The 23,316-nt window shown below is 45.9% G+C and overlaps 1 protein-coding gene across 2 annotated transcripts in view; it reads left to right on the forward strand.

Moving 5' to 3' along the window:
* The window catches only part of FAM171A1 (family with sequence similarity 171 member A1), a 129,034-nt gene extending 110,180 nt beyond the window's left edge, over window positions 1-18,854 (forward strand). For both annotated transcript variants that reach the window (XM_036844240.1, XM_036844239.1), the window contains 3 exons: window positions 12,083-12,199; window positions 15,216-15,330; window positions 15,880-18,854. In XM_036844240.1, coding sequence (XP_036700135.1) covers window positions 12,083-12,199; window positions 15,216-15,330; window positions 15,880-17,590 — 1,943 coding nt within the window. In that variant the 3' untranslated portion in view covers window positions 17,591-18,854. The remainder of the gene's footprint in view (window positions 1-12,082; window positions 12,200-15,215; window positions 15,331-15,879) is intronic.
* Window positions 18,855-23,316: the final 4,462 nt, after the last annotated feature.

Consider the following 23,316-nt stretch of genomic DNA (forward strand, 5'->3'; position numbering starts at 1 on the left):
CAGAAGTGATGTAACAAATCAACAAGAACCCTGAAGGTAGGACTTAATTTGGATAAACGATACCAGTCCAGCAAAAACTTTGGCCACAGATCTTGACTGCCAGGTGGCCAACAAACTGTGATCTGTTTTTCAGACACAGATTGGTGTCTTTTGACCACTCCGGACCATCAGCATCACAGTTGGGATATTCCACTCCTGCTGACCAAGTGGAACGGAGTCCGGCCACGGAACATGTGGGCTGTCCGTGGGGAGACCGAATGCAGAATGATCTCAGAACATGGACATTTGTTTTCTGATGTTGCCTAGCAACTCAAAAAACAACTGTCGTAATATCAGTCCATTCCTAAAAATTGTTAAGCCTTTTGTGTTTGTAGCCATACGCCCCAACAGCAACAAAAAGAATTTTTAGAAAACAACACCATCATATTAGGTATATTGTAGCCATGGTTCAGGGCCACTTTTGTTTTGAAACCCTATTCTTAGAGACTTAATTTTTCTAAAGGGTCCTTTTATATAGAATGAGAACTTCCCATGCTTGAGTTGAACAGAAACAGTTTTTGGAAAGCTTAACAAATGATGGTAGCCCGCTTTGTGGCCTTAGAGTGTATAGATCCATATGTTCCTCCTAAAAGAAAATGTCTCATGTTATAGTCAGCCCTTAATTATCACTTACGGAATATTCACTTTGCGGATTATCTGTGGCAAGTGTGTATCCTCCAGTGACTTTCCCATCACCTAGAAGCCTCAGAGCTGCCTTGCTTTGCTACCACGTGGCCTGGATTTTAAGCACTGCATCTAACATGCTCGTTCTAAGATCAGCCTGGGTGAAAAATAACTAGGAAGGCAAAGCTGCCATCATTTATTTTAAAACCAAATATTTTATAAATGTCTTCTGTTTTCAGTGATCTCCACTGGAATGGGTAATTAAAAGGTAAAATTATTTTTGATTTGAATATTGCACTGGTTGTACAGGATTTGGCAGGAGTGTATAGAACACAGGCAGCCTGGAGCCCAGCAACTGAGACAGCTTGGACATGAACAATGGCTCCTCTGGATCTTGAGCAAGTCCTTTAGCCTCTCAGGGCCTCAGTTTTCTCACCTATAAAATGGGCATAATAATAGCTATCATCCCCATCTCATAGAACTGTCGAGAATGGAGAGCCCTTACAACGGTACCTGGCACTGGGTAAAGTGCTCTATAAATGTTAGCCATTATTATAATCATCACTGCCCTTATTCAGCCCATATGTAGTTTGTGCATTTTGGGTAAAGCGTGATATAAGGAAGACAGACAAGTACAGTGAAGTCTTAGTGTCTTTAAATTGAATTTCCAGTCTCAGCCAAGGCTGCTTTGTAGCTGGTATGCCTGGACCTCCAGTCTAATTGGTTGGTACTCTTGTTCTACTAGTTGTCCCACATTTTGAATGTCATTGCTGTCTCCCTATTTCTAAATGACTCAAAGTTCAGAATAGGTGTTGCCTTTTAATTTGACTTGAGATAATGTACATAAAGCACCTAGCGCATTGCCAGGCATGTATTAAGTTCTTAATATCGTGGTTCTTTTTACCCCTTCTCTTGAATCACCCCTTTAAAATTATTTGCATGAACACACATGCACATGCATACACAGAACAAACACATCGAACCAACCCAGCCCACACAGAATGTGCTGCGTTAGAGGTTTCTGCAGAAGCGTGCTTGCTGGCTCTCGTTATGACCCGTAGTGGAGTTGTACACGGCAGCCCCGCCATGTCACATGGTGGGCAGTTTGAAATACGCCTATATTGAAGGGGAAGAAAAATAGGACCGTTTGGGGAAAGCATTTTTTTGTCTACTCATTCTCAGCTGAGCTTATTCATTAGCAAAACAGGTATGACCATAAACCAACATTTTTAATCACTATGCTCAAAGCAACCCTAGAGGTTGGGGGACTACATTCTTTCTTAATCAGAAAGAAACCGAAATTCAGCACAGGGAAGTACCTGGCACACATGTACAGTATGCTGGGAATGGAGAAGGGGAGATGCAAAACATGATTTCCTTCAGACTTCAAATCCTCTTCCTGTTCTAGAATCTCCGATTTTGGTGCATTCCTGCTTCTATGCCAAGACTTAATGTGGCTTAATAGAATGATGGACTGGATCTGGGGATACAAAACAATCCATTCCCAGATGCTTTGTTTGGCCCATACAGTTGATTTAGGGGCATTTATTTGTTTGTTGTGTTTTAACTTACTGTCAACATTTAAATATTGAAAGATTTCCTGAGGAATTCTGTTCTTGGCTTCTCTTTTTTAAAAACTGAACAATTCATTCATTACAGCAGATAGATAGTGAACATCTTCTTTGTGCCAGATTTTACTCTGTCCTAGGCTCTTGGGATAAAGCAATGACAAAACAAGTCAGGGAAGGTCCCTGTAATTATGAAGTCTTTGTTCTAAACGGAGGAGACAGACAATGCACCAGTTTATTACTTCATTGGCATGAGTGCTGTAAGACAGGTAAGCAGGGTGATGTCAGGGAGAATGATTGGCTGGTCACAGCCTATGGAGGAGTGATATTTGAGCTGAGATCCCAAAGATACCTCTGAGTCTAACATGGGAATGTCTTGGGGGCAGCACATTCTGGGCAGAAAAAAAATGGTCAACACAAAGGTCTTAAGATTGGAACCAATTTGTCCACAACCGCAGCAGCCAGGTCACTGAGAGGCACTGCCCCTTCAAGCATCTGAAACAAACTCAGATAAGTGTTTGTCAGCTCCCCATCGGTAATCTGACAAGTGACTAGATTATTTCTGGAATATATTAGAAATATTTCTGAAGTTGCTTCAAGTACTGGCCACCCAGTTGATGTACCCCGGCAACATTGTGGGAAACGGTCTTAGGGTTTTCTGAAAGGGTCACCACACCCCACGAAAGTACAAACCATCTAGAGCTTTGCTACTCAAAGAGTGGTCTGCGGACGGGGAGATTGTTCGAACTGCAGAATCTCACGCTTTGCTCCAGACCCACTGAATCAGAATGTGCATTTTGACAAGATCTCCACTGTAACAAGCTCTTGAATAAGCACTGGTTGAGAGCATCTAACTGCCTCCGTCCAGAGGTTTGTTGCCTTCTCTGTTCTGCCACCCTTTGTTTTGAGCGAGTTTTCTAAATGCTGGGGATTCGTGGCTGTGCCTCCCAGAATCCTGGTCTGGGTCCCCCACCCAGTCCCATCTGACATGTAATTGCAAGATGGATGTTGGATTTAGTGGGTAATGAACAAAATTTCTCTCCATATGGACTTAATTAGCCTGCACTCTGATGCTGCTTTCTGGAAATTTATATATACCTATTGTAAATTCAAAATTCTCTCATTAAATTTTATTAATGCTATTATGCATGCTGATACTTCTGGCTACCTATTTAAGGCATAAGCTTTCTCTAGCTCTGCCAGAAGCGTTATGGTTTCCCATTACTGCTCTGTCCTAAAATTTGTTTCAGTAAGTCTTGTGATCGCTCAGCTAAAGCTGAAAGGGAAAAAAAAAATCAGTCACTTAGATTAAATTTATTTTTAAGAATCCATTCCTCAAAATTTACCCTAAAAATACCCAGGGAACATGTAGCTGAATACAGATGCATTTCTTGTTTTAATTTCTAATAATTGATTATATCTGTGATTTTATGCTTTGAACAGAAGGTCATTGGTTATAGTGAGTTGCCCTTAATTTTATTCTTGTTTAAACCGGTCCTGAAATGTACTTGCCGGAAGCTACAGGAATGCAACCATCTGTACAGGACTTTCACTCTTCAGTTCCATTGCTTTCAACAAGCATGGTTAGGTAATTGACCACCAGGTAAACACTTTGCAGTGTAATTAACAAGGAATGTATCCTCCTCACAGACTTCATAGAAAAATAATTACAAAAAAGGGAACATATCTATTCAAAGGCATAGACTTTAATTTGGGAAAAAAAGAAGGCTACTCCACAATGTCATAAAAATAGACACTGTCGCTGTTTCTGCTCTGCTGATGAATGTGACTTCAGGGCTGATGGACTTTTCTGATTTTCTGGGTGATCTCATCGCACTAAAGTTTTGTTAAAGCATGTGATAAAAGAGACTCAGACCTCGACACTGCTAATCGTACATCTGGTAGAAAAATATAATAGAGGTTATAGCTTAAGATAATGCAGATGGAAATCCTGGGAAATAAGTCTATGCTGGTTTCTAGAGAAATCCAGCATATTCGGGAAGCTGGGGAACCCCTATGACTATAAGTAGCAATAATAGTAATAACCATTCACTGTGGATCTGAGCGGTACATACCTCTTAAGAGGACTGCCCTCAAATGAGCTAATGCCCACGCCATCCTGATTATTCAGCAAGAGTCACCACAGCCCAAGCGAGGAGACAGTCATTGGCCAAAACCAACAGCTGAAGGGCAGGACAGCAGAGGTTCCTACTGTCCAAATTCATGCGTGTGTCATGTATATATGTCTCACCTCTCGCCATGAACGTTCCCAAATAGTTCACAGTGAACAATTAAGTCGTAGGAATAGAAATGGCTCTATTTCACAGAGTGAATATTCACCTTTTAATCGATAGAACTTTTTTGAGATGGGTTTTCTGCACGGCTGTGACATTTCTTCATGTCCCAGCGTACAGACCTAGTAGAACTCACTGCAGCCTCTTTCAGGAAAAATACATCAGTTAGAATATGTTAGCTGCACAGGGTAGTAGAATCCCCAACTACAAGTGCTTAAATGATGAGACCATTTATTTATGTGACAAAGGAAGTGTGAAGCAGCCACGAGGGACCTTCCATCCCCCAGCTGGGCCATCCTCACGTGTCCTCGGGTCACACAGCTGGAAAGTGGCAAAGCTGGGATTCACATGCGGGGTTATCTTAGGCCGGGCAAGTCGTCCATGCACTCATTCGGCCCTTGATCGTACTGGACTTTTATCTGCCCGGTGTCCTGAGGTGTGACATGGTCACAAGTCCCAGTATAAGAGCAATGACTTCTTTCTCTGTATATTGGCGAAGGTGCAGGATGCCAGCTTCAATGTGTAATCTGTTAAAAGCGCAGGTTTTCACTTAGAGTTTTCCCTTTCAAAATCAGCAGTACTCATCCTAACAGGGTTTTTCTGCTTGTTACCAAATGCTGAGATGAGCTCGTGCAGCTGATAAAATAGGGGCTTCTGGGCAGAATAAGTGAGCCAGGCAGAAAAAGCAAGGCAAATCTGAACCGTATGAGTCGTATTCTAATTAGACATTATATTTTTGGCCCTTTTTCATATTTTAGAGTTCTTTTCCCTCTCAATAGTCATTTGTTTAAATTTTGAACTCAATGGTCTTTATATTTTGCAAATAAAAGCTGCTTTCATTCCTGCTTGGTAACCAAGCAAGAAAATGGCACCCTTGGTGATCGCTAAGAGACCCCATCAGATCTTACAGACGAGCATAAGGCATGTCTTTTTCAGCCTGTCAATTATTGTGTGTAATAATCATTGCAGTTAAATGTAGCTTCCAAGTTAAGATCTTGTGGTGCTTTATACACACAACGAACCTTGCCAGCAGAATACATAACTAACACGCTTTCAAAAGATGAGGACAGGGACTTCCCTGGTGGTCCAGTGGTAAAGAATCTGCCTTACAATGCAGGGGACGTGGGTTCGATCCCTGGTTAGGGAACTAAGATCCCACATGCTGCGTGGCAACTAAGCCCACGTGCCACAACTACTGAGCTCAAGAGCCTCAACTAGAGAGCCTACGTACCGCAAACTACAGAGCCCACGCGCCTTGAAGCCTGCGCACCACAGCTAGAGAAGAGAAAACCTGCACGCCACAACTACAGAGAATCCCGCGCCACAACAAAAGATCCTGCATGCCTCAACAAAGATCTCGCGTGCTGCAGCTAAGACCCAAGGCAGCCAAAAGTAAATAAAATAAAATAAATAAATAATAAATCTTTAAAAAAATAATAATTAAAAAAAGATGAGGACGGTTTTTCAACCAAGTATTTCTCCTTGAAAAATCTTTCCATTGTGCAGGGTTTCACTCTAGAGAATAAGAATTCAGACAAAAACCTATCTGAGGATGTGTGTTGAAGAAACTTGGATTTAGCATATCTCTGTTCCAATTCTGGATTTGTCTCTCATGTGGCTGCCTGTGGACTTTATTCTAGATGCAGTCTTTGCAGGTGGGTTATCTAGTCCCCAGTAGTAGATGCCCCTGGTGGGGAGTTGGGGGTCGTTGGTGGTGAGGAAGCAGAGCTCATAACAGAACCGCTGATAACAATGTATAGGAAGGGTGGGGGAGGGAAGGGGGGAGGAGGTGGGGGGAGGGAAGGGGAGAGGAGGTGGGGGGAGGAGGGAAGAAAAAAGCACAGCTGTGGGTGGGAGTATTTAGCATAAGAGCAAACAACTTCGTTCCTCAGTAGGGACCTAAGGACGTCAATATTTTAGGACCAGCATGAGCTGATCATAATCATGACCCTGAATTATCATGAAAAACATCAAAATTATATTCAACTTTATAAGGCAGGAGTAAATGATACTTTTTAGAATTATAGAAAATTGCCTTTTCAAACTTTGGCGAATAAGACCCAAGTTCTATAGAAGAATAGCTTCCAAACCTTGTTCAGGAGATGTCTTGGGGGTTGTGCCCGGGAGGGGGGGGGCGGTTCTCGTCACTTATTTGCAGAGAAGCTTCTCTTTTTTTTTTTTTTTTTTTTTTTAAAAATAAATTTATTTATTTATTTTTGGCTGTATTGGGTCTTCATTGCTGCACGCGGGCTTTCTCTAGTTGCGGCGAGCAGGGGCTTCTCTTCGTTGCGGTGCGCGGGCTTCTCATTGCGGTGGCTTCTCTTGTTGCGGAGCATGGGCTCTAGGCACACGGGCTTCAGTAGTTGTGGCACGCGGGCTCAGTAGTTGTGGCACACGGGCTCTAGAGCGCAGGCTCAGTAGTTGTGGCTCACGGGCTTAGTTGCTCCACGGCATGTGGGATCTTCCCGGACCAGGGCTCGAACCCGTGTCCCCTGCATTGGCAGGCGGATTTCCAACCACTGCGCCACCAGGGAAGTCCCGAGAAGCTTGTCTTTTATCCGTTTTATATATTAATTTCTTAATTTTCTTTTTTTTTTTTTAAAGATTGATTGATTGATTGATTGATTGCTATGTTGGGTCTTCGTTTCTGTGCTAGGGCTTTCTCTAGTTGCGGCAAGCGGGGGCCACTCTACATCGCGGTGCGCGGGCCTCTCACTATCGCGGCCTCTCTTGTTGTGGAGCACAGGCTCCAGATGCGCAGGCTCAGTAGTTGTGGCTCACGGGCCCAGTTGCTCCGCGGCATGTGGGATCTTCCCAGACCAGGGCTCGAACCCGTGTCCCCTGCATTAGCAGGCAGATTCTCAACCACTGCGCCACCAGGGAAGCCCCCTCTTAATTTTCTTAATACAAAGTTTCCATTAAAGAGAAAGAGTTCAAATGCTTTGAAAGCTGATGATCTAGAAATCTCAGTACTGCGGAATTTCATCCCTCGGTGATGCTAGAGGGATCGCTCTCCCACCTTCACACGCATAGAGTCCCAGTAATGGACGCGGCACCGGGCTCCGTCAGCACAAAGACGCACGCGGCCGCCAGCACCCCTGCTCCTGGCACACCCGCTTCACAGCCAGCCACCCTCCCTGGGCAGTGGCCGCTGTGCAGGAAGGTGGCAGCCTGGCTGGGCTGGCGTTGTGGAGCGCAAGGAAGCGTGGCGCCCTCCTCCTACCTGCACACCTTCACCAGGTGACCCACCTTGAGACCTGCCTGGACGGCCCGCTCGCCAAGAGCCCGAGGGAGTCGGCAGGAAGCCCCGTTATGCTGTTATGACCTCAGGGGCTGCCCTAATGTCCGGACCACAGGGGAGACAAGCTTGTTGACCCGGACAGCCCTGCCGGCAGCTGTGATGACCCAGGGGTGTTCAGAGGCTGGCCCCACCCGGGAGGGAGGGGAACAAGACAGCGGCCTTGCACTTGGAATTTTCTAAGCAGGAGCAACCCGGGTCTTCCCGTGATCTGTCTGACCAGCGCCGAGGCTCCCACAGAGATGGGAGGGTACCCGCTCTTGGTACCCTCCCTGGCCGTGGGTCTGGCGGTCATATAACCTGCTCGACAAAAGAGACTCTCCAGAGTTCTGTTTGTCCGGCTGTCCGGTCACCAGTGACCATTCCCGGCACTGGCTCTCCAGCCACGAGCACAGGAATCTCTTACGTGTGAGGAGGTTCCTCAGGTGGGAAAACAGCCTCACACCACAGCATCAGGATTTCACTAATGAGAAGCATATGTTTCTAGTACACAATTCATTAATTCTTGTGTTCCCTGTAGCTAATTTCCTACACAGAAAGCTTGGAAATGGCTTTTGCCAATAACAGCGTGATTGCTGAATCCCAAGACAGCGCTGCCCTTTATTCACTGTACACATGTATGTTTCACAGAAAACTTAGGCTGAAATAAATGCCTCTTTCCCAGCTGGCTTTGTTCCCTCTGGTCTGAAAGAGTAGAACCCCGAGCTTAACTGCATTTCCTGCCAGCCACACCCACCTATGCACAGGAGGTCATCTGATATTATTTGAGGGGGAGTGGGGAGTTTGCACGTCTGGCTTTCACCCTCAAGTACTGTAGCGTTCCCACGCCAGGGATGTTTCTGGGTGTTGAGAAGACAAAGGGAACATAGGATGAGGGTTAGCAACTTCGGCGAGGTATGCTTTGGAAAACGGGTGATGCAGTAACACGTGCCCTGGGGTCGCCGAGACCTGGAAGGTCCCTGCACGCAGGAGGGACTCAGGATGGACACAGGATATGACTCGAATCTCGAAGGATGGGTAGATTTTTGGAAGAGAGGAAAAGCATGTGAGGTTGGAACAACAGTTGAGGGCAAAGTCACGGACTCGGGTAAAAGTGTGTGTTGTGAGGACCAACCTGGGAAGAACTGGGGGCGGGGGGTGTGGCCTCCCATTGCTAATGGCGCCGGAAGCCCTGCCCAGCCGTCCCCAGTCTCCCTCCCTCCCGTTCCCCGGGCCAGTACACTTACCGGGCCTCTGTGCACGCCGTTCCCTCTTTTTTCTCTCTGCTCCCGGCCACTCTCCACCCCCAGTGACAGTCTTGCCTGTTCACCAGAGCCCAGCTCGTCCCCAGCCTTCTCTGCCCACCCCAAGAGGCACTCGTTCTTACTGAGCTCCCGAAGCAGCTTGTATTTTGCCTTTTCCTGGCTCTTCTGGCTCCCACCAGCATCACAGGCTGGACTTGGGGCCTGTTAGCTGGTTGCGGGGTGTGTGTGTCCGTCCACCCTTTAGGCGTGTTCCCAGTGTAACTGGGAGGTGTTTTAAAAGCCCGTTTCCAGCTGGCTGTGTCGTAGAAAGCCAAGGCGACTTAGCCATCCAGGTAGGTGGTTTGCCCTTGCGTGAGCTGCAGGAAAGGGCTCTGAGCCTCCAGCTGTTTTCCTCTGGTTGCCTTTAGCCTAACCTAATCCGCTCCACTCGAAGAGCGTTACTCAAGAGGGAAACTGCAAGCCAAAGAGTGCAGGCGGCTTCCTGGCTGGTAGGAGATCCTGGCAGGGCCACTCCTGTGGGGGAGCGTGTGGGAGTGGGGTCCGGTGTGTAAGTCACGAGCTAAACAGCATGGGGTCCCCGAGGGGAAACCGGAAGTGGTGGCAAACAATCCGTCCTCTGCCTTCAGGCGAACTTTCTGGCCCGACGCAGAACCACCTTAGCTGCCTGTGTCACATGCTCCCTGTTCCCATGTTCTCAGCAGCCCTGTGGAGTGAGTGGTGCTCGGAGTGGCTGGACCACCTCTGGGCTGAGGCTCTTCAGCCAGTGAATCTGAAGCGAGCATCCGCATCCTTGCTTGGGAAACCTTCCAGCTTATGTTCTCGTCTAACTTGACTTGACATCCTCCGGAGCCATGATTCAGCCTGTTGCAGGGGGCAGTCAGACTACGCAGGGCACCCGCCGACGCCTGGCCTCTTCCCATCTTCCTTCTTTGTTCACCTTCTGTCTTCGAGGATGAGGACGAGGAGGAAGAGGAGGGGGGCAGGGGGGAGGACGAGGAGGAAGGGGGAGGGAGGAGGAGGAGGGGGGAGGAGATGGAGGAGGGAGGAGGAGGGAGGAGATGGAGGGGGCGGGGGAAGAGATGGAGGAGGGGGAGGGGGAGGAGATGGAGGAGGAGGGGGAGGGGAGGGGGAGGAGATGGAGGAGGGGGGAAGAGATGGAGAAGGAGGGGGAGGAGATGGAGGAGGGGGAGGAGATGGAGGAGGAGGGGGAGGGAGGAGATGGAGGAGAAGGGGGGAGGAGATGGAGGAGGAGGGGGAGGGGGAGGGAGGGCTATGGGAGGCATTGCTGGGGCACCTTTCCACCCCCTACATCTGAATGTTGCTATGGCAACTGACAGGCCCTAGAAAGCCTGCCAAGTATTGTTTCTTTCCTCAGGGGGGAAAGAAAACCGCTCTTGCCACCTCGGTGATGTGTATACCTAGGAAAGGCAGGGATTTGGAGACTGGAAGGTGGAATATTTGGTGCACAGCTGGCGCATTTCGTCCCGGAGGGGACAGGATTCCATGTGCGGCCATTTCGGGGGAGTGGGTGATCATAGGAGGAACGCTGTGTGAGTGATCCGTGTCTCCGGGTTGGGGGGTGCCTAGCCAGCAATCTCCCTTGCCCCCCGGCTCTCAAAGCAAGGTTCTCTGCAGGTGAGACCGGTGACTGCCAGGCAGCCTTGGGCGACGGGCTCCTGGAAACCTTACAAAGTGCAGAAGTTCTCAAACGCTGGCAGGTTTTGTAGGAGATGTGGCAGGGCAGAGTGGAAGAAGTAGCACCGGCCTTGAGGCCAGACAGACAGAGAGACCTAGTCTGCCCCTGCTCTGCCCTCTACCCCTGGGAGGCCTCGGAAGAGTTCCATGTCTCACTAGGGTCCAGTGTCTGAAAGGGGAAAATAAGTCCTCCTCTGTAGGGTCGCTGTGAGAACCGTAGACAGCTTGTACAGAAAGCACATTGCTGCGACGAGCCGGCACACAGGAGGTGCTCACTTCTGTGAGATACTAGTTACAGTAGTGACTGAAGACAGCCCTGACCTGGACGTACTCCATGTCTCCCAGCATCAGGACCAACTAGAAGCTTCTTAAAATACTCGCCTAAGCCAGTCTTTATGGGTTAGAATTTGCAAAGATAGGACCAAGGAATCTATATACTTTTTTTAAACTTCCCGAAGCATATATGGAATCTAAAAAAAAAAAAAAAAAAAAAAATGGTTCTGAAGAACCTAAGGGCAGGACAGGAATAAAGACGCAGACGTAGAGAATGGACTTGAGGACACAGGGAGGGGGAAGGGTAAGCTGGGACGAAGTGAGAGAGTGGCATGGGCATATATACACTCCCAAATATAAAATAGATAGCTAGTGGGAAGCAGCTGCATAGCACAGGGAGATCAGCTCGGTGCTTTGTGTCCACCTAGAGGGGTGGGATAGGGAGGGTTGGAGGGAGACGCAAGAGGGAGGGGATATGGGGACATACGTATATGTACAACTGATTCATTTGTTATAAAGCAGAAACTAATACACCACTGTAAAGCAATTATACTCCAACAAAGATGTTTTAAAAAAAAACAAAAAAAAACTTCCCCAAGCAACTCTGTCACTGGTCTGCGATTCCAGAGAGGAAATCCGTTTATTTGCTTGAGGATGAAGACTATAAACAGAGCTGGAGTTTCCCCTCTTCTTTCCCGTCCCACCAGCCCTTTTCATGCTACCTTTATTCTGCTTCTAAACCCCTAAGGCTTCCGGAGGAGATGGGACATGATGGTGGAGGAGTAAACTCCAAAAGCTTCTGCTAAAATTATCTGCGTTTGGAAGCAGGGACGTGTGATAAAGGGGCTGAAAGTCATTTAATCAGGAAGAAAAACAGAAGTTCGACTCTTTCCTGAAAGCGAAATGCAGTCCCTCCGTGAGAGCTGGACCCTTTTGGCTCTCTGATGGGTTCTAAACACGACACTGAAGGTGACTTGTACAATGGGCTTAAGCCTTAAATAGGAGTTTAGCGTGCGTGTGGCTGAAGTTTTTTTCCGCATCCCACAGGAACGTGGCTGAAGAGTGGTCTCGGCCTCGTGCACCAGGAAGGAAGCCAGCTGACGTGGACATATATCGCCCCTCAGTTGGGGTACTGGGTGGCAGCCACGTCTCCTCCCAACCCAGGTAACAGGACCCCCGAAATCTGCAGTGATGGGAACCGATTCCTTTGAGGGTTCAGGCTAAGTGTGCTTTTGAAAGTGATGTCAGCAGGGAGATCACATCTTCCTTAAATGTGGTTGAAAGTGTGAAAAAGCAAATGATGAGTCAAAGGTTTTTCCTGGGGGTGGGGGAGTTCTGGTTGGAACTCTCCCATCCAGGATAAGAATAATGCATAGAAAATAGCTTTGTCTCGAATCTCTGTTTTGCTCAGGCAGCTGCCGTAGGGAATTCTTAATCTAAAGCCCACAGAGGCGGGTCAGACCTCCTCCCTAATTTCTGAAACAGCTGTGGCCTGGTGCAAGAGAACACGTAGTATAAGGCAGTCACCAGAGGGACCAGCAGAAAGTCACCGTTGGAGGCTTCTTGGGGCAAAAACCTTGATCGGGCATTTCTGAAAGGCTTAAAAGCAAACCTGTTGTTTTATATCTAAAAGAATATTCATCTCCATTTAGGATATATGAATTAACTCATATTTTTCACTGAAGTTTAATTTCACAAATATTTTGACCAAAAGTTTGGGTTTTTTTTAACCTAACCACCCTGATTTATCCCTAGGAGTATTCTAGAATTGCTTTTTTCAAAATAGTCACCTTAGGAGAAGTCTTTCCAGTGGATGGCTTCCAGTACTCAAAATGCCTTTAGAACCTTTTTCCCCTGGACTGTCATCCTTAGCGAAACTCTTCATAGGTGGCCAATCTTTTTGCTCAGAGGGTCCCTTTGATTTTTCTTAGACACATCTAAAAGTCACCCACCTCCAAGGCTGGTGAATAAAGTAGGTAATTGAGCTAGGTCAAAATGTGCTACGATTAAAAGTTGTCTCTTGTCAATTAACCATGAAGGCAGTTCCAAAATGGGGGTCCAAAATACTTTACCAATGGAATCATCACTGGGATGAACACTTAGACTCCCAAAGTAACTAATTTGATGGAGGCCAACCCTAGATGGGTGTTGAAAAATCAGTTACATTTACTTTATAGTCCAATCCTGGGAAAATGTACACTTCACATCTGGGTTTTAAGAGTATGCATTTCCCTTTACCGTATGGTTCTTGTAGCCACGTAGGCATGAACCAGCTACAGAAATGCCTCAGTCTCCAAATCTGAAATATCTAGAATATGATTATGAGTAAGGTAAGAAAGAAAAAGAAGTCCTTAAGTACCAAAGTAGAGGCCACAAAGCCCGTGCATTAAAGTTAACTTTTATTTTAGATCTGTTTCAAAGAACCATGGCGATCGGTGTTCCTATCATGCGACAGATTAATAGATACTTTTGTAAAGAGGGGAAGAAGAACTGCTAGATGTAGGTCGACCCAAGCTTCCTGAAGAGCAGTGAAGGAAGAGACAAAAAGCCATAAAAAGCACATATAGTACAGCCCTAACGGCATTTAACGTAGAAATATGTATGTTGGTAACCCCACAGCCATCACTTATATTAAAACAAATTACAGTGATGCTGTGCTTTCGTGAGGCCAAAACCAACAAGAAAATAGAGTTTTCTCTTTCATTCTCTGGTTAAGAAGGAAATGAAGTATGACTGTGAAGTTTATCAAGATTTCCACTGGCAGAAGTTAAAATAATAGCATTTTAAGTACTTAGAAGGACCAAGCTTCAGTTATTTGGAAATGATTTCTTGGTGACCCCTGCCAAGGCATTACCTATGTCTGTGGGGTTGTCTCTGTGTCAAAAAAGAAAAAAAAAAGTTTCTCTGAACAATTAAGGCGGTAGATAGTTGTCAGTAATTTTTCCAAAAAACCAAAAGTTTCTCTGAACAATTAAGGCGATAGGTAGTTGTCAGTAATTTTTCCAACTTTTGTAAATATTCACCCTCACCTCGTTGAAATGATTTGTAATTGGGAGAGAATGATGTTATCTTTTGAACTTAAGTAATGTCAATATTTTCAAAAATCCACAAGTCTCCTTGGATTTATCTAGCTTTTAAGAGATTTTTGAAGAAATCCGTCCCTTAGAATATAAAAAATCAATCAATAAATGGGTGTTTATGGTGTTTAGTAATCATAACCATGCTCCTCTGACATAATGTACAATATAACCACATTCCTTCCTTCACATCTTTTGGAGCACTGCCAGGATACCTGGACACCAATAAGTGCCCCAATATTGTAATCTGGGGACGTTTTCGTTTTTGCTGTCAATCCATTGTTAGCAACATTAAGATAGATTCTTACTACTATTGAACATAAGGAGTAAGTTAAACTACCTCTTGGGATTCTAATGTAAATTAAATCCCAATTTAATTTAATGGATTCTAATGGATTTTAATGTAGATTAAAAAGAAAATATGTTTACCTCTGGTCACCTTGTCTGTAAGTTCTGGAAAGGTCTGTTGCCACATGAGGTTAGCCATTCTGAACAGATACTAGAGAGAAAGATGTTATTTTTTAAAAATGGGAGGCATTTTAGAAACCCTTGATACCCCTGTAATAAGCTACGGATTATTTTTTTAAGTCATAGAAATTTATTTCATACATTTCAACTGATTCATTTAGGCCAAGGGTTTAGGCCAATGATTACATAGTAATCATTGCCCAGGGAAAGTGAGAATCAAATTTCGTGATTTTTTTTTTTTTTCTTCTGCAGTATCATAAAATCCCCAGGTCTTCAGGCCGTGTCTCTGAATGGATGAGTGCCCCTCATTACATGATCATGCATCTAATTTTCTTTTATTAAAAGATCACATGTTTAGGATGATGAAAATGGTACCCAATGGTAAGGAAGGACCCTGGACACTGCACATAGAATTTGAGTATTCGGAGTGCTCTAGTGATGGTTTGGGTAATCCCTTTTCACTGAGGGAAGTTATGGTGATGCTGCAGGCACATCATCTAAAGGGTGTTTGCGTCCGGCCGCCGCTCCACACCCCAGCCAATAAGAGCAAGAAAAACAGCACGCTCTCAGTTCATTTCCCCTCTTTTTATTTAAAGGTTTTCACAAGTCTCAAATGCCCTTTTCTGACTTTTTAGGTCCCGTTGTCACACAGGACATCGCCACGTATCACACGGTGTTTCTTTTGGCCATCTTGGGAGGAATGGCTTTCATTCTTTTGGTTTTGCTGTGTCTCCTTTTATATTATTGCAGGTAAAGTTTTACCATTGAGGCACTGTCTTTTTTAATTTGGAATTTCTTGCGCAAGCATTGCTATCGAGGTCCTTTTGTGAGTCGAGGTCCTTTTTTTCTCATGAAAAAGTACCTAAGAACTGAACATCTGTCACGTAAGTTGCAAACAAAGTGGGAGGCACACTGTGTAAAATGTTTCTTAGAAGGGCGGTCACAAAAAAATAAGTTGTCATGATTCATTCAGAATAGTCCTAAATGGTAATGAAGAGATGATATTCTCAAGGACAGAGCAGAACTATTCTTATTTTGATGCCTCATCTGATCGACTTGCAAGAATGTTTATCGTCGACTCTGCTTTTGAATGGATAACTTGGATGTACTTGGGGTAAAATCTGCACGTTGCGACCCTCAGAATCAAACTAGGGCTGAGGGTGCGGGGTGAGAAGGCTTCTGGCTGCCAATTCGTTGTGTTGTCTTGTTTCTTCCTGTGGGAATTGAGAATTAGGTTTCGACTTGAACCTTCACTGTTCTGAGAATCTTTAATCTTGGGGTTTGTATCTTTGATCGCAGGCGGAAGTGCTTGAAACCCCGCCAGCACCATAGAAAACTGCAACTTCCTGCCACCCTGGAGAGTTCCAAAAGGGATCAGTCAACTTCCATGTCACACATCAACCTGCTGTTTTCTCGGCGGGAATCAGAATTCCCTGGCCCGCTCTCCGTCACCAGCCAGGGCCGCCCCCCGGACGCCCCGGGCTCAAAGGAGTTGATGAGCGGAGTCCATTTAGAGATGATGTCTTCCAGCGGGGAGGCGGACATGCACACGCCCATGCTGAAGCTCTCCTACAGCACCTCGCAGGAGTTCAGCTCTCGGGAGGAACTCCTGTCTCACAAGGAGGAGGATAAAAGCCAAATCTCCTTTGACAACCTGACACCGAGTGGGACGTTGGGAAAAGACTACCGTAAGTCGGTGGAGATTTTCCCCTTAAAGGCCAGGAAATCTGTGGAAAGGGAAGGCTATGAGTCCCCCGGCAACAGTGACTACAGGAGGAATTACAATGCCATGCTCTCGCAGCCTTTATTTGAAAAGCAAGACAGAGACGGTCAGGCCTCCGTGACCCACATTTCCACAGGAAGTAAGCTCACCATTCAGGAACACGTGTACCCCGCGCCTTCATCTCCGGAGAAAGACCAGCTGATGGAGCGCAGACCTACTGAATGTATGATGTCGCGATCGGTAGACCACCTGGAGAGACCTACCTCTTTCCCGCGGCCCGGCCAGCTGATCTGCTGTAGTTCCGTGGACCAGGTCAATGACAGCGTTTACAGGAAAGTATTACCTGCCTTGGTCATCCCGGCTCATTACATGAAACTCCCGGGGGACCATTCGTATGTGGGCCAGCCCCTGGTCGTCCCAGCCGACCAGCAGCTCGAGATCGAAAGACTGCAGGCCGAGCTCTCCAGCCCTCACGCGGGGATCTTCCCACATGCCTCCTCACAGATCCAGGCCCAGCCCTTATCTTGCCAGGCCATCTCGCAGCAGCACCTGCAGGACGCGGGCACCCGGGAGTGGACCCCGCAGAATGCGTCCATGTCCGAGTCCCTCTCCATCCCGGCATCCCTGAACGACGCGGCCTTGGCTCAGATGAACAGCGAGGTCCAGCTCCTGACCGAAAAGGCGCTGTTGGAACTTGGGGGTGGGAAGCCCCTTCCCCACCCCCGGGCCTGGTTCGTCTCCCTGGACGGCCGGTCCAATGCACACGTCAGACATTCCTACATTGATCTCCAAAGAGCTGGGAGGAACGGAAGCAATGATGCCAGTTTGGATTCTGGCGTGGATATGAATGAACCCAAATCTGCCCGGAAGGGAAGAGGAGACCCGTTGCCTCTGCCGCAGAACCACCCACCGGTCCCGGAGCACGCGCAGAAAGAGCCGCGGGCCGCGGACAGCTCGGCCTACACGCAGCTCGTGTACCTGGACGACACGGACCAGAGCGGCAGCGAGGGCGGCACCGCGGTCGGGACGCCCGAGGACAGCGCCCTGCGGTGCCTGCTGGACGGCTCCAGCCGTAGAAGCGGCGGCCAGCTGCCCAGCCTGCAGGAGGAGACGACGAAACGAACCTCGGACGTCCCCCCGGCGCCATCGGCCAGTCCCGACAAGAGGCGATCGGCTCAGGAGGACGAGGACGACGACGACGACGACGACGACGACCAGGGCGAAGGCAAGAAGAGCCCGTGGCAGAAGCGGGAGGAGCGACCCCTGATGGCGTTCAACATCAAATGAGCGGCCCCGAGCCGCCCAACAGGGGACTAGAATCCAGTTGCCAAAAATTCTGTCTCACGGAAGCGCTGAGCTCTTGCGGAGGAAGTTGAACCGCGTCCGCCGTGGGAAGTGGACTTTTTTCTGCAAGTACCGTTTGCTGTCAAAGTGTTAGGAAGTAAAGTTCTTACTCAGAAGGAAGAATGCGTCGCCTCCAGGGAGATGGCCGAACGGAGTGTCTGAATGTCCGCGTCGTTCCCCGTACTTGATGTGTCCACCCCCGAGGGCACCAAAGAACCACACGTGATGTCGCTGGGTTCTGATGATAACCTCAGTTCTCCCGCAGATTCTGGGAACAGATGAAACTCTTTTTGCATTGCTTGAATCTATTCTATCACAATAATGCTCCTGTGAAGTTATTATTGAGAAATTAGCTTGGCACTTAGTGTCTGGAGGTATGCATTATCTCAAAGGAAAACTATGCATCGCTGCTTCGTGGTCTTACTTTGCTTAGATTGTTGCTTTGGCTAGGTTTCGTTTCCGATTTGCTTTTGTTAAACACACACACACACACACACACACACACACACACACAATTTGGTTGTAAGGAATTTATTCCTTCGTTTTCACCTACTCTGCTTCCCGGTGGTTTATTTCGGTATCTCCTTTCAGGAACTCCTGAGTGTCGCCTCTGAACATCCAAGCCTCTTAATGAAATCGTGCTGAAGTTTTTATCAGCTGCCAGTTCTTCACTTCTGGTCCCATTAACTCCAAGTGCCTTTTTTACAGTGACAACAGACAGTCCCTTACTTTGCTTTTTTTTTTCATTTGTTTTTCTTAACTTCTTTAATTGAACTGCCTGGATTTTATAAAGTTATGAAACGATCCCCCTTTTCTTTCAACTGCATGCCGCCAAGTGCCCATTCGTGCTCCGAATTCTCATTTCAGCTCGGTGTATTCTCTCGTTCTCACGTGTGACGTGGATTCTGTTTAGCTAAGCTAGCCTAGAGGACACTTTAGCGATCCCCTTCCCTCCGCCATCCTTTTGGCCACTAGGCACCATTATGGTTTTATTGGCTGTTTGTATATACGGTTACGTATTAACTCTGGAATCCTATGGGCTGATCTTGCTCTCCAAACACAGAGTATGGGCTGAGCAAGTAGACTGAATGTGACTATTAAACAAATCTTATGTACTATCCGAAAGTGCCAGAATGACTCTTCTGTGCATTCTCCTTAAAGAGCTGCTTGGTTATCCAAAAATGAAAACTCAGAATAAACTCTTAAAAAAAAACCAAAAACCTGTCTTGTGGTCCTTTTCATTCATTCTGAGCCGTAATTGGTTTTAGAGTTGCCATTAAGAATTCTCTCTTCATCCCTTGGCAGTCTGGAAGGCCAGTTGTTGGATTTATATTCAAAGACTAACACATGGTGGGAGGAGGGATAAATTGGGAGATTGGGATTGACATATACACACTGCTATATATAAAATAGATAACTAATAATGCCCTACTGTATAGCACAGGGAACTCTTCTCAATACTCTGTAATGGCCTATATGGGAAAAGAATCTAAAAAAGAGTGGATATATGTATACGTATAACCGATTCACTTTGCTGTACAGGAGAACTAACACCAAGTTGTAAATCAACTATAGTCCAATAAAAATTAAACAAACAAAAAAGACTAACACATAGATGCTTAGGAATTGACATGATGGTTAAATCCTAAAAATCCACCTTACTGTTTAATTTCATTCAAGAATACAAGGTAACATTTTATTGTGTTTCCACACTTTACAAAAAACTAATGTTTTCTTTTATGTTCAGTGTTGATCCAGCTTCAAAAAGATGTCGTTCAAATGACCAGAACCATCCCAGATGTGTGAAACTATTAATCAAAATAATTACTGGAGCCGTCAGAATATAGCACAGATTGGTGGAAATAAATTAAGCTAGCTAGCTTCGTTATAAAATCTTTCTTCATGAATTTCACACAGGCAGAAAAATGAGTCAAGCTGATTTTTATGATTTTAATTCTCAAATGCTGATGTCTAGTGTTTTGCTTTTAAAATGGTTGAGAGAGTCCCTGACATTGTTGAAGCATCTGAATGGATGGGAGTCTGGGGTTTAACAAGTGAGTGACTGTTTGGAAGTGAACATTCTCACCACTAGGTGGCAGGTGAACCCTGGCGGATGCCACTAAAATTCCAGGTAAGAACCATTTGTCACTCTCCAAAGAAGTAGGCGGCCTCTCCCAGCATACCCAGGTCAGACATGGGTGATGGGGGAATGCCAGAAGGTCCCCACCCCTTTGCCGCGCTGCTAATGCCATAATCTCCTTAAAGCATTAGTTTCCAGAAGAGCCTCGTTTACAATGCATGTTACGTGTGACTTGTAGGTGACTTGTTACCTGTCAGTACTGATGATGGGAGATTCAGCAGGAAGACTGGGGGAGAGGGGCTTTTCTGATTCCTTCTCATTAGGTGGGACATACCTGGGTCGACCAGGATTATGGAAGGTGTGGAGCAGCCAGCAGTGGTCACGAGACGCTATGTCCCTAGAAAGACAAGACAGTGGGTTTGCCAAAGGGAAATCGGTTCTGCCGAAGATGAAGCTCACTCGTTTTACGCTCGTCCAAAAAGAGGCTCAGAGGCTAATGTTTTTGCTCGGGGAGCCAAGATTGGTCACCAGACTAGAGTTGTCTGGAAAGGGCACCCTAACCGTGTGGACTTTAAACATTGTATTTATCTTTTCATCGCAGTGTTCCGTGTTCCGAACCAATTATATTGTGTGAAGAACTAAGCCTTCGAAAGCACCTTGCTTGTGCCACCTAGTGGTGAGTTTTCACCTGCCTCTTAAGGAGACTTTAGTCAAACAGCTCTCTGCGGCCAGGTCTGGGAAGACAGGTGAGTGTGTACAGGGATGCCTCAGATGCTGCTTCTGAACCCCTGGTGAGATGAGTGAGGAGATGGGGCTGACGTTTGTTGAGTCTCTACCTGGAAACATTATGTTGGAAACAATAATGCATTCAATTCTCAAAATCTTGTGAGGTTTATTTTATTTTTTTTACACCTAACTACATGGAGGCTGGGGGTTAAGTAATCGAGGTCACTCAGCTAGAATCAGTGGTGTGTCACTTACACGGCCAGCTCTCTGGAAATGAATGCATTTGAGTTAAAAATGTATTACAAATCATAATAAAATGCATAATTGTCAATTCCATTTGATAATTCGTTCTCACAGAATGCTTTCGTTGATTTCAGTCAGAGCCAACCTGTTGCAATTGACAGAAGGATGTAGTTGTGACATAAACACTTGTTGATTTTTTTTTTACATTAATGATTAATTAATGTAACTGAAACAACAAAGATACATGTCAGAACTTCACTCACTGATCAATCATGGCGTGACTTCTTTGCTGGATCATAATAGTTTTTGAACACTGTAAGAATAATTCCTCGATTTTTTTTGTGTGTTACTGGCAATGTAATGGCTCCAGACATGATACAGTTCTAAGTTTAATCTGCACTATTAACATTTTCTCCATCGCTTTCTTTAAATTTTATTTATTTATTTATTTATTTATTTATTTATTTATTTTTGGCTGTGTTGGGTCTTCGTTGTGCGAGGGCTTTCTCTAGTTGCGGCGAGCGGGGGCCACTCTTCATCGTGGTGCGCGGGCCTCTCACTGTCGTGGCCTCTCTTGTTGCGGAGCACAGGCTCCAGACGCGCAGGCTCAGTAGTTGTGGCTCACGGGCCCAGTTGCTCCGCAGCATGTGCGATCTTCCCAGACCAGGGCTCGAACCCATGTCCCCTGCATTGGCAGGCAGACTCTCAACCACTGCGCCACCAGGGAAGCCCTCCATCGCTTTCTTAAATCTGTACAGTCAACAAATCAAGCTCTGATTTGTAGCATTTGTCCATATCCATGGTGTAAATACTCCCATGTGGCCAGTTTCAAGCAACTAAAGTGACATCACCACACACAAAAGTTAGGAGAGATGCACAGTAGCACATAGTTATATTTGCACCAAACAGATACACTAGAGATAAATAACCTCAGAGCATAGTCACATATAAGTTAATCCTCATCATTTGGGGATTCCATATTGACAAATCTGCCTGTTTGCTAAAATTTATTTTTAACCCCCAAATCACCCCTCACTGGGCTTTCGAGATCATTCACAGACAAGCACAGAGCAATGAAAAATCTGAGTTGCCCAACACGCATGTTCCCAGCCAAGGCTGAACTGGGCGACCCTTTGCCTTCTTGTTTCGGCTCTCAGACTGTAAATAAGTGTCCCTAGTTTACAGTCTGCTTATTGCCACATTTTCTGCAGTTCTGTGCTTTTTGTTGGTGATTTTGCTGCTGAAAACAGCCCCCAAGCGTAGTGCCGAAGCGCTGTTTAGCTTTCCTAAGTGCAAGAAGGCTGTGATGTGCCTGGTGTAGAGAGTACGTGTGTTAGCTAAGCTTTGTTCGGGTCGTGAGTCAGAGCACTCCACAGGCCACTAGCAAGAAGGTAGGAGCCTGGGAACAAGGTCTGCTTGACTCCAGAGCCTGATCTCTTGTCTTATGAAGCTTCACATTGAAACCCCTAGTTAGAACGGAAAATTCGAGATGCAGTTGTTTTCCAAGCTATAGTGTAACTCAGAGTTGAAGATGGGCAGTGTTCACTGGGAAAAGAACCAGGTATCTTCTTGTGGTTTGGGTCTGGCTGCAGGACTTGGAAGAATTTGTGAAAGAAATGAATTTATGTGCCCTAAACCATGCTGGGACATATGCAACATCATTTAAATGACAGAGACCCTGTGCTTTAGGGAACTTTATTTAGTATAAACTAACACAGATAATGCTAAAACAGTGAGGCAAAGTGCCCAAGAAAATGAGACTGGAACCAAAAAGGAAATAGACCATAAAACCTAAAAATAATCCAGCCACAAGTATGATAAACTCTATGATTTCTTGTGTTCATCCTCTTAAACTTTTACTTTTTCAGACCCTCTGTATTTGGAGGACAAGGGGATAAAAATGAGTACAGTTAAAGGTAGAAGTGTGTGGTGATTTTTCAACTATTTCATAGTTCCACAGTTTTGTTTTGTTTTTTTGTCTTTAGAGGTTTTTTTAATTGAGGTATAATTGACATACAACATTATATTATTTTCAGTTGTACAACATAATGATTCCATATTCATATATATTGCGAAATGATCACCACAAATTAAGTGTAGTTAACATCTGTCACCATACGTAGTTACAGAACTTTTTTCTTGTGAAAAGAAATTTCGGGACTTCCCTGGTGGCACAGTGGTTAAGAATCTGCCTGCCAATGCAGGGGACACAGGTTCGATCCCTGGTCTGGGAAGATCCCACATGCCGCGAAACAACTAAGCCCACAAGCCACAACTACTGAGCCTGTGCTCTAGAGCCCGCGAGCCACAACTACTGAAGCCTGTGCACCGAGAGCCCGTGCTCCGCAACAAGAGAAGCCACCGCAATGAGAAGCCCGGGCACCGCAATGAAGGGTAGTCCCCGCTCGCGGCAACTAGAGAAAGCCCGCACGCAGCAACAAAGACCCAACGCAGCCAAAAATAAATAAATAAATAAATTTATATAAAGAAAAAAGAACCTGACTTATTTATTTTATAACTAGAAGTTTGCAGTTTCTTTAGGTGAAGTGGAAATTTCAACCCCCTTTTTTTTGCCCTGCAAACTGTATTTTCAAAGCTGTGGCTATAAATACACACCAAT

The sequence above is a fragment of the Balaenoptera musculus genome, chromosome 2 (genome assembly GCF_009873245.2).
Source record: "Balaenoptera musculus isolate JJ_BM4_2016_0621 chromosome 2, mBalMus1.pri.v3, whole genome shotgun sequence".
In the NCBI taxonomy this organism is placed as follows: domain Eukaryota; kingdom Metazoa; phylum Chordata; class Mammalia; order Artiodactyla; family Balaenopteridae; genus Balaenoptera; species Balaenoptera musculus.